Here is a 12,256-nt window from a genome sequence, read left to right on the forward strand (position 1 = left end):
TGAATAATGAAAAGTAGTGTACTTAAACCCATTAAATCATAATTTTTTTTAAATCATATATATACGACATAATAGTTGTATATATAACATGGCGATATACTTTAGGGATATAACATTATGTATGTATAGGTATAAGGAATTAATTTATTGATAAAAAATAAATTCTAATTTCTTGCTCTATATTTTAATAATCCTATAAAAATATTATTTAAAATAAATTTTAAAATAAATAATTAAAATTCTTAATTAATAAACTTATGGATTATATATTTAATTATTTTAATTAAAATTCTCTTATGTATACATATTAAATTTCTTTATTAATATTCCAAGAAATTGATCTAATTTTCATTTTTTAAACTCAAACATTTTTATATTAAAGTAGGGAAAATAAACATTTACAATGAAAAAAAAAAAAAAACTTTAGTGCATAAATATTTTAGTTTTTTGTCTAAAAAGAAATTTTTTTTTTATTAGAATTTTTTTTTTTCCTCTATAAAGGCAAACTAAACAAAGTAAGAGAAATTTAAATAACACTACAAAATAAGAAATGGGAACAGAGAAAAAAAAACGGAAATATAGAAGTTTTCAGAAAAAAAAAATTTAACGGAACATGCGCATCATTTGAAAACTTTGTAACTGTAGTAAAATGTTTTTTTCTTCTTGTTTTTATTTGAAAAATTTCACCAGTTTTTTTTTTCTGTGTATTTCTATACACTTGAGTTACTATTCTCAGCCCAGCTACATTTGATTTTTATATTATGTATAGTATGCTCATTATTTTGATATTTTCATTATTAATAATATTTTTATCATTATAACTATTGGAATTATTATTACTATAATGATATACTGCACTAGAATATTTTTTTTATATATAAAATATTTTACATATGGCACATTCCTAATAAAACTATAAATATATTAATATATACGAATCATATACGTAACATTGATTCCAAAACATTATACAAGAAAATCATGTATAGGTGTAATATATTTTAGAAAAAAAAAAATCATGGAATAATTTAAAAAAATATCTTGATTTTATCTCAACATCAGATGTCAAATTAAATGACAACAAAGATTAATAATCACAATTTGACAATAATTTTTCACTCTCTATGTAATATAATGCAAGTTCATAGAGAATTTACTCAAACTCTATAAGTTTTTAAGACATATAATATTGGTGGTTAAGTATTTTTTATTGAACAGAGAAGGCAAAAATAAATGAGAGTTAAAATTAATATTGTAGCACTACAATTATTAGTAATTGTAATAAATTTGCAGTTGAAATTCTAACTCGAATTCGCACATTTTCAAAAAACCTTCCATATTTAATTCTCATATGACGTAAAATGTTTAATGGAGAATTTAAGATCAAATATTTTTTAACAATTCCAAATTTTAAATAATTACTTTCGCTTTTATGGATAGAGATTTCATTTTCTCATACAAATAGTGTATTAAACAACGTAATTCGGAAAAATACAAAATATTTGCAAATTTGTTGTTTAAAATTCGTTGTCTTTATAAATAATATAAATATATGTATGTCTGTATGTATAACATGGACAAAAATATGCATTTTTATAAATAATTATAAAAAATTAGTAGATGATATGAAGTGAAAAATTGAATACAATGCTAGAGACACTATATTATAATAAAACATTAAAGATGATATGTTTTTTCAATAAACAAAACTAAAATATATAACATTCTTAATATACCTTTATACATATTTTATAGACGTATTTTAAAGGTATTATCATAATATTAAGTTTTGATTGGGATGATCTTTGTAAGGAAAATTGCCTATACTAGGTGCAACCAGAGAAATTCAAATAAAATTAGAAAAAACTTGAAAATTTTTTTACAAACAATGTCTACAAAATTTGAGTTCTAATAATATAACTAATATATCTAATTATAATTTTAATAAATAAAATACAAATATTTTACTTAGTGATTAATGAAATCAAAGATATAGGTAATACTAATTAAAAATTGTAATACTTTTTTTAATATTATTATTTTTAATAATGCCTAATATTTATTGAAAGCCAAACTATAAGTATGTTATGAACGAATAACTTTTAATTACCTTATATGATGACATTTATTATATGAAAATTATATAATATAAGTATGTATACAATATAATATAATTATAATAAAAATCGAGTCCTTGCAAACAAACAGAACAACGAAACAAACAAAAATCGAATAATAAATTATTTTCAACTAAACAATAAAAAAGAAAACAAAGCAAATGTAAAACCGAAAAAAAAAACAATTTTCGGTATAAACAAAATACAAAACAAGAAAGCAAAACAAAAAAAAATTCTAAATATAAAAATTTTGAAAATTTAGTGGAAAAAAAAAAATTAAAGTAAACAAACCAAAAATTAAAAGAAAAACTTTAAAAGAATAGAAAATGGCCCAAATAATAAAAAAAAAAAAACACAAATAGACAAACAAAACTTTATACCATAACGGTAATGTATTGCTCCTTTTTATAATGCCGAAATTAATCTGCATTAGAATAACTGTGTCGTTACAATATTCATAAGCCCACAAAATGCACTTTGTATTTTAAAAATTTAAAATAAGAATCTATACGAATTTAAACACGATTCTATACAAAGAAGGTTTTAAATAAAATTTTTACCGTGTATTCGAGATTTTTGTAACCAAAAATTATGATTACAATTAAAATTACGAAAATATTTTTAATTAAACATTTAGTTTTGGCTTAAAATTTAAAAATTTAACTACAATTTAAATGTATGTATATTAAACTACATAAATGTAACAACAAAAAAGTTCGGTTCAACCCATTCTTGACAATCTTATTTTAGTATAATAAATTCTCTGAATCTTTTTCCATAATATACAGACTGATTATTACTAAATTCTTATTTAATATGTATATATATATATAATTGAGATATCATATTAACCATTGTGGAAAATGCAATATACTCTAAAATACAATCAGTCTCGAAAAGGTCTTTACGAATTTTTTTTTCTTTAAAGTAATTAATTTTCAAGGAGCATTTAATTGAATGCATTCTAAATACAAAACCATTTTAAATATAAAAATCTATAAAAAATAGCAAACAACTAAAATATAAAATTTTTTTTATATAAAAATTTTTATAAATTTTAAACTATAAATTTGGCAATTTTTATAATCGGATAAATACTGGTTAAATCGGATAAGTGGGTAACATTAAATAAGTATTATTTTTTTTTTCAAAATTTTTATAAAATATTATGTTCCAATATCATAAAACATCGAAAATAATAATTATAATTTTATTAAATAATTAATTGAGGCGAAAAACTATATATTTATGTGCTATACAGATTGCGCTCCATAAAAAAAATTAATTAAACAATTTTCCCTATGATATAATATTCTACTATGAATTTTTCAATAAATAATTTCAGAAATGATGATTTTAGCTTTTATATAGATTTTCAGACACTCAAACTAATGCTAATTAGTTGGTTATTTTATTATTTTTTGTGTAGTTCATGGATTTTGATTAAATTGAATTTTGTATTTTATTTTATTGCTTAACCCTTGAGTCTCTTTATACAAATACGAAATATAACAATATAATACATATTTTATAAGAAATAGTGAACCTGAAATAATATATAAAATGAAATTTATTTGAGTGATTGATTATATAATAATAATAATGAAAGCATTAAATTCTTGCAACAGCAATAAACAATTAACAATAACCATGAAATCACACAAAATTTTTGTTATTTTTTGCTGTTAAAAACAACACTATCAATTTTAAATTGCAATTTTTTTTATTATTATAAAAATGAATTTTTAACATGAAAATTATTTTGGTACAAGTAGTACGTAAATGTTTAAAAAAACCAATTTTTTGAATGAGGTTGAATGAAAACTATCAAAAAATCATTAATCAATCATTTTACAGATCGTTTAATTTTACAATTCAGAAAAAAAATTAGACACATTTAATTAAAATTATGAATAAAGAATTAAAATTCTAAAAACAATAAACAAAAATAACTTGAAAGCACTTAAAACATTTTATTTATTTTTTTATTTTTTATTTTGAATATTTTGAATAACGAAGATGCTGTTATAATTATTTTATATAATGTCAATCAAAAACTCATTAAAAGGAAAATATTTAATAATTTACATTAATTACTGCATTTTACATAATTAATATTTATTGTATATATATGTATATAATATATGTATATAATAACAAACCAAATTTATATAAGTAAGAAAAATGCTTGTTAATTTTTGTTTTTGCATTAATTAAAAAAACAAAACTCTTTTTCTCATAAATTTTTTTAACATTATGGCAGAATTGCAGTTGAACTGGCGTCTAAACAAATTGAATCAATTAATACGATGAAAATTCACTTATATTTTTTTTTTATATAATTTTTTTTTTGTATGTAACTATAAAATTAAAATTAATATCAAACTTAAAAATAAAAAAAAAAATTGAAAACATTTTTTTTTTTTTGTATAAAACTAGAAGCATATTTAATTAATAATAAAAATTTGCTATAATATTGTATTTTTTTTAACAGAAAAACCGAAAAACAGAAAAACAAATAAATAAATTTAATTGAAAAATATTAATACAATTATATTTTAAATTTAAAAACAAATATTACAAAATGAGATACAGAAATTTTTTAAACGTAAAATATTTTAAGAAAATTTGATATAGCTAGGTGATATTTAAAATTTCAATTTGAAATTTATTTTGTTTCATCCTGTTTGAAAAGGATTATTCTGTTGAATAGTTCTAACACTCTCAATATCTAATTGAATAATTCCAATACTGAATCTTAATAACACACCCAAAACTTTGCTTTGTTGAATAAAATAATTCGAATATTCACTTTTAAATTATAATTGAAGTATAAAATTTGATTGCCTCCCATATAAATAAAAAATATCCGGAATGATTCGGATTTTGTATCCTGTAAGTATGCAATTTAATAATGCATTTTTTTTGCCGATGAATTTCTTAATATTTTTAGAAGCATTATTGTAAGTTAACCTTATATTTTGAATATTCATGCAGAAAAATTATTTTTAATTGATATTTTTTTCCAAAATTATTTTTATAATGCAATAGAGATTGGACTCCTAATACACAAGAAAATTTTAACTTCTTTTTTCTTTATACAAATGGATATTTCTCTCATACAATTGCAGAACAGCTGGATGACCTAATCAAAGGAACAAGTTGAAGGCAGAAAAATTAAAAAAATTTTCTCCTCGAACTGGACTTGAAGCAGTGACCTGCCGCTTTCTAGGTAGACGATCTACCAAATTTTTTTTAACATTGAAATTTCAATCTTTTAAAAATTTTTTTTTTTTTCACCCTTCAACAATCCTACCACGAATTATTTTGAATGTGCATGTGTTATTAATATTATACAGACATTTTAAATCAATAAAATATTATAATAATTTTATTAATTCTCTTTTATTATTAAAGAATTTTTCCATTTTTTCCTTTAAATATAAAAGTTTTATAAACAATATAAATTTTGATTTTATGGGGGAACAAAAACAACGAGGAATTTTCAAAATTACAAGGTTAGTTTTCCGGCAGGTTAATTTTTAAAAGTTGTCTTTTTTCATAATAATGAAATATTAATAAAATTCAAAAAGAACAATGCTTTCCTTTCTTTTTTACAAAAAAATATAAAGAAACCTTTGTTATGAATTTTGAATAGGGTTTATTAAAGAATTCAAAATTACATACACACATATAACATTTTTCAGAATTACATACTGAAATTGTATGTTGTCTAGCTAGAGCTACATACTCGTATATTGAATTTTTTCTTTGAATAGCTAGGAAATTAATTTTTATATTAACACACACAATTTGACTACATTTTTATAACTTTTATAATTTTACATTTGAATATAAAAATTTTCAATGAAAAATTTCTCATTTCAAAATTTTATATATGTGTGGGTACGTACCATGTTTGTGCTTACACAAATTCCCACAAAATAATTTTTTTTATTTTCCATAAAATATAAAATAGCTATAAAATGATTATAATTATAATATAACATCAATACAATTTCTTCTTATTTTTGCAATATAATAGATACGAAAAAGAAAAGAAAAAAGAAATTTTATTCTTCTTTTTTTTTTGCAATAATAACAATAATCATTAGTTTGTTAGTTGATTGTACAAAAGGTTTAATCAAACAAAAATACTAAAACAGAATGCATAATAAGTTTTCAAGCACCGATAAGTATGCAATTTTTCTTTAAATGAAATAATATTAAAATGGATTAATCAATGGTGTATGAAAATGCAACATTAACGATAATTTAAAAAACAAAAAAAAAAAATGCAAATATTTTTGCAAGAATTTATTGGAAAATTTTAAGTTTTTCCTTTTGATAAAACACGACGAAAAACAAAAAAAAAACCCTCAAAATTATTTTTTTTTTGAAAAAATTTTATTTAAAAGGAAAAATATAAGGGAAGAATTTTTATAATGATTGCATGAAGATATTGAGAAAATATTTTTACTTGCTGTTTGCATATCTTTATTTTCATTTAATTATTTTTTCCAGGATAAAAGTAGATTAAAGAAAATGTTGAAACTATTCATTTTTTTAAAAATCGTTGATTTTATTACCGACCATATTTCATACAACAATGGATACTACGTTCGCATTTCTCTTAATGGTAGGAAAAAAGGAAAAATAAACTACTTTGCTAAGATGTGTTTTATGCGCATATAAAAAAAAATATTGAACCAATTTCCATGAAATTAAATACAAGTTTGAATTTGCGGCGTTAAAATAATAAATGTATATTTTTTTTAGAATACCAGGGCTCGGAAATCTAACTAGGAGACTACTTGTCAAGGAAACCGGAATTTATAATTAAAATTTAAAAGATTTATATATAAAATGTGCAATTTGTTACGTAATAAATATCACAAATTGGGGACTACTATGAAAAATTAGAAGCTTAAATGTTTCTGTTTGGTAAACACCTTACTTGTGTGAAAATAAACTTAATTTTTTTTTAAAATTATATTTTTGTTATTGTATTAACAATAGGGACTTTTACAAATTTCTTTATCTAAAAGCTTTTGCAATATTACTTGTTTGTTACATTATTATTTCATATATTAAGTATTTTATTACTGTAAAACGTAAATATTCACTTCAAAGTCCTTTTACTTAAGAAAAACAATTATTTGAACAATAAACATTTTCTATATTTAAATTTTCCTTTCCTTTCCTCAAAAAAAAAAATAATGAGTTTCTTTTTAATGTTAACATTGTAAACACTTTTAAAATTATTCTAAAAGTAAAAAATTTTCTTTCTATATCTTAAAAAAGAAATTGATTTGAAAAAAAATTTGAATAATTTAATATGTTTAATTCAAGAACTAAACCAGAAAAGAAAAAGATAAAACATAAACATACAAAATTTTAACAATTCTGTGTGTCTCATGCAAATCATAAAAATTTATTGAATTTGTTGGGGTAAATTTGAAAATAAAAAAAAAAAATTGGAACAAGAATATTTATACAAGAATGAAATTATACCGCATATAACAACAATTTTAATGCTACATTTAGGGCGGTTGCAACTAAAAAATTTAAAAAGTTTATTCGATGAAAATGAAATTTTTATTCCTGTTTTCCATTTTTTATTTAATTTTTTTGTCTTCGTTTTTTATTTTTGATAAATTTATGCTATGCACATAATATATGTATAAGAGAAAGTTGTTATATAATAGTATATTGTTATACATAACTGAAATCATATTGAAATATTATTGCAGATGATGATGCAGGTAAGCAACCACGAATATTAGATGCATATTATGTTTTTGTAAAGATTCTCATAAAATTTCTATAGCATATAAAATTATATATAAATCATGTTCTAGTAATTTTATATGAACAATTATAACCCTGTATAAAGTGATTTACTTCACATTTATTTTACTGGTTTCATTTTCTTTCCACTACATGAGAAAATTTTCGTTTTCTATGTTATAATGCTTTTGAAATTTTCATATTTGATTTTTATATTCAGTTATAGAAAATTTTTATAATATAGATGGAAAACTATATACAGAGTGATTTGTAAATTAAGTAGGATTTTTCTATCTTCTTTGTGTATTTAAACAAAATCCAAATGTGAGGAATACAGAGTTGCAGCAATAGTTTACAAATATTTATAAACTATAACTAAGTTTTAAAATAATATTAGTAAAATACGCCATTGATGTTACGCTGTGGAGCCGTATTTACTATTTTTGAGTTTTAGAAGAGATAACACAACAAGAAGCAAGAGATATTTTTTACTTCAGTCATAATTTTGAGTGTGAAATATTCAAAATTTTGGCTTTGCTCGACAGTTTCAATCTCGTGCTAGTTACAACAATACGAATGAATGAAATTTTTATTTTGTTCCTTAAATAAAACGGTATAAATTCAACATACAATACCCTGTACTTATATATTAAACTTTACAATGCATACTGAAAATTTAAAATAAAATTAGAGTGCTATAATTTATGAAATTTTTCTGTCGGTTCTTTAAAACAAAATGTATAGAAATAAAATTCTCTTTTGTCTTTTAACAAGAATTTGTACAAGGACATTTATTTTTTTTTTTTTGATTTTTTTTTTTAATTTGAAAAAACATAACTAGTAAAAATTTTAAAGTTTCCGGTCTATTTTAAAATCAAAGTGAAACTTGAAAAATATTATCAAAATTCTTAATTTGATTTCCTTGTTCTTGTTTGATATTTTTTCAAGAAAGGTTTTTGGGAAAAAGTTTTTACCAAATTTTTATTTACTTAAATTTTTAACGTGTTAATATTGAACAAATTTCTAAAAAATAAGTTTAAAATTTTAATTAAACAAAAATATTTATAAGACGACTTCAATGAATAAATTATATTAAAAAGTAATTCCGAAAGTTCAGAACCAGAAAATGAAAACCCTCTCTTTAAAGAAAAGTCAAATCTAGAAGAAGTTGAAGAATACGCTTAACCAATTTTTTAATTGTTACATTTTAAAGCATAAATATCTGTGAGAAATATAAATTAAGGAGATTACATGCATTGAAAATATTTTATTGCTTTCGAATATTATTCATTTCTGCATTATAAAGACAATACACTCAAATAATAAACTAGTTGTAACTATACAGACCAACGATATGTTAACGTAGAATACAAAATAACTTTTTTGGCTCCAATCAAGGAAGAGATTTTTTTTCCAATAACAAATTTATGTAATAATTTTTTTAAATTTACAGCACATGAATTTTATTAAAATTTTGCCAAAATTTAAGTAAAAAATTTGTAATATCAACTATAAAATATTTTTCAATTTTAAACACGTTTTCATTTTAGATACTCATGAATAACTAATAAATTTTATTTATTTACTTTTCTGTCTCCATAAAATATTGACTCCCTCACTTTATAATATTTTGGTAAAACTTTTCAGCTTTAAAATAAAACAAAATTTCAATTGTCTTGCTCTTTTTTGTTTTCTCCAAATTATTTATGGGAATGGTGATATAGAAAAGAAATACAATATAATCTAACATTGTATTAAAAAAAATTGCATACTTATGGGTGCGCAGAAAAAATAAATTTATAAATAACAAGTACTATTTTTTATTTTCATTTCTGAAAATGCTTATTCAACAAAATTTGAAATAAACTTATGCGGCTTGTATTTGTCTATAAATAAAATCAATTTTGGTAAATTAAGGTATAAGTTGTGGTAGGTCGTTATGATTTTTATCACAGTAATAATCACAAAAAAGAAATTAATTTCTTATGTAGGATATTATGGATTTAAATAATAAAAGTTGCTTTCAAAAGAGTTCATAATTAATTATTATTTCTGTATCTCATTTTACAACAAAGTAAAGTTTTTATTTAAAAGCAAATCAATGTTAAAAATTAAACAGAAAAAAACAAAACAAAACTAATAAACCAATATTTATGGAAATTGTTAGTTATTATATAAACAACATTCATTTAAAATTCAATGAATATTAAAAATAAAATATCATAAAATATAATGAATAAATATATATGTATATATATATATATATAAATATAGATATGTATTTTATATGTATAAAAGAAAAAACGACCTGCAAACTGTGTGGAACTGATTTATTACGATGCTCATTTCCTAATTTTGGTTGTTGTCGAATAAAACTTCGACATGATTTTGTTTTAAAACTATGATCAATCCCATTACCATCCTCATCATTATTATTAAATTTTGCACTATCTGGACTTAATGTTTGATTATTTCTATATTGTTGTTGTTGTTGTAGTTGTCGTTGCTGAGATGTTTGATTATTTATAAAATTATTAAAATTTGTATTAAAATGACTATTACTATTTAAATGATTCTCATATAAATTATTTAAATTAATATTTATCATATTATTATGACTGCTGGCATTACGTATTCCATTGTCATATAAAAATTTTGTATTATTAATTGGCGAGGAGCTATCATAATCAAAATTTTTATTATATGTATTATTATTATCAAAACTTTTACTATTACGATTTTCTTTAATGCTACCAATATGAAATGCAGTAATATTATTACGTTTTAATGAATCTAAATTTGAAGAAGGATTAATAGTATTAATATCAGTAGAAATAGAAGCGGCAGCAATATTTGCAGCAGCTGTATCTATAGCAATTAAATCAGCGGCACATATTTTAATATCATCATCAATAAATGCAGGACTAATATCATTAAAAGCATTATTAGCAGCTGTATTATCATCAATAATTAAATTATCAGATGATATTATTCCACTTATAACAGTTGCCGTTGATGGTATTAATATATTATTTGATGAAATATTAAGAGTATTATTATTATATAATTGATTAGCGGGATTAGTATTTGAAGCAGTAGCGATGGCGGCGGCAGCAGCGGCGGAAGTAACATTTATATCAGAGGCGGTAGCAGCTGATATAATATCAATTGCAGCGGCGGTTTCATTTTGCATAGCATTATTTAATTCTGAAATATTATTTACCGTTTTAGCAGTAGGAGTACTAGTAATAGTTGTAGGACTTGTAGCATTATTACTTATTTGAGCAAAATCATATAATGAATTATTTTTTTTTATTTTTATATTATTAATATTATTTATATTTGTATTATTATTACTACTACTACTGCTAATAAATAAATTATTATCATTAATATTTATATTATTTATATTAGATAATATTAATTTATCACTTGATATATTTTTTTTCACCTTATCATTAAATTGACGGCTAAGTTTTTTATTATAACTTTCACCACCGGCTGATGGTGTTGTTGATGATTTTTGTAATATTTGATTTTGTATTGCTGTTGTTGTTGTTGTACTACCATTACCAGGTGATAGAATAGCAGCTGTAGCAGCCGTTGGTGTTGCATTATTTGTTGTACCATTATTAATATTATTATTATATGTATTTGATATTGGATTAGTAATACCAATTGCTGTTGTTGTTGTTGTTGTTGTTGCTGCTGCTGCTGATGTTGGTGTAATAGGAGTTTGTTGATGATATGAATTTGATAAATTATTATGATGTGGTTCAAATGATGATTCATCATTTGAACGATTAAGTATTGCATCAATTTCATTATTAATAAAATTTCCATCATCGTTATTATCATCATTATCAGTATTATCACTATCGGTTGTACCAAATTTATCATCAAATCCGGTTAATATTAATGGCACACTTGAGCTATCATCTGGATCACCACATTTGCTCATCATATATAAATTTTTTTTTTTTTTGTTTCCTTATTTTTTATTTTTATATAGGAAATATAGATTTGTTTTTTTTTTTTTTTAAATATTAATTATTAATTTAAATAATAGTTATTAAATTTTTTTTTTGTTTTTATTTATTACAAAAAAAAAAATGCGGAATTTTGTCATGATATTTATGCTTTACATAAATTTCTGAATTTTAATTTATTGTGGTTTTTAAAAATTTATGAATTTTTGCATATAAAATTTTTTTAGCTTTCCAAAACACTATATTTATTCTTATATTATTATTAAAAATTTTAATGTTATATTAAAATTAGAACATGAAACAAAACAGCCAATTCAATGTTATCCATTATATTTGGAAAATATTAGAGCAATTTAGTGT

General features: G+C 21.3%; 1 protein-coding gene across 4 annotated transcripts in view; it reads right to left on the reverse strand.

The window, feature by feature from the left end:
* Positions 1 to 12,016, reverse strand: part of LOC129611219 (potassium voltage-gated channel subfamily H member 7) — a 125,178-nt gene extending 113,162 nt beyond the window's left edge. For 3 of the 4 annotated variants that reach the window (XM_055524229.1, XM_055524230.1, XM_055524227.1), the window contains exon 1: positions 10,216 to 12,015. In XM_055524229.1, the coding sequence (XP_055380204.1) occupies positions 10,216 to 11,871 (1,656 nt within the window). In that variant the 5' untranslated portion in view covers positions 11,872 to 12,015. Of the gene's footprint in view, positions 1 to 10,215 lie in introns of all 4 variants that reach the window. The other variant, XM_055524228.1, reaches the window with a different exon arrangement.
* Positions 12,017 to 12,256: the final 240 nt, after the last annotated feature.

This window comes from Condylostylus longicornis, unplaced genomic scaffold (assembly GCF_029603195.1).
Source record: "Condylostylus longicornis isolate FDR11 unplaced genomic scaffold, ASM2960319v2 ptg000048l, whole genome shotgun sequence".
In the NCBI taxonomy this organism is placed as follows: Eukaryota; Metazoa; Arthropoda; class Insecta; order Diptera; family Dolichopodidae; genus Condylostylus; species Condylostylus longicornis.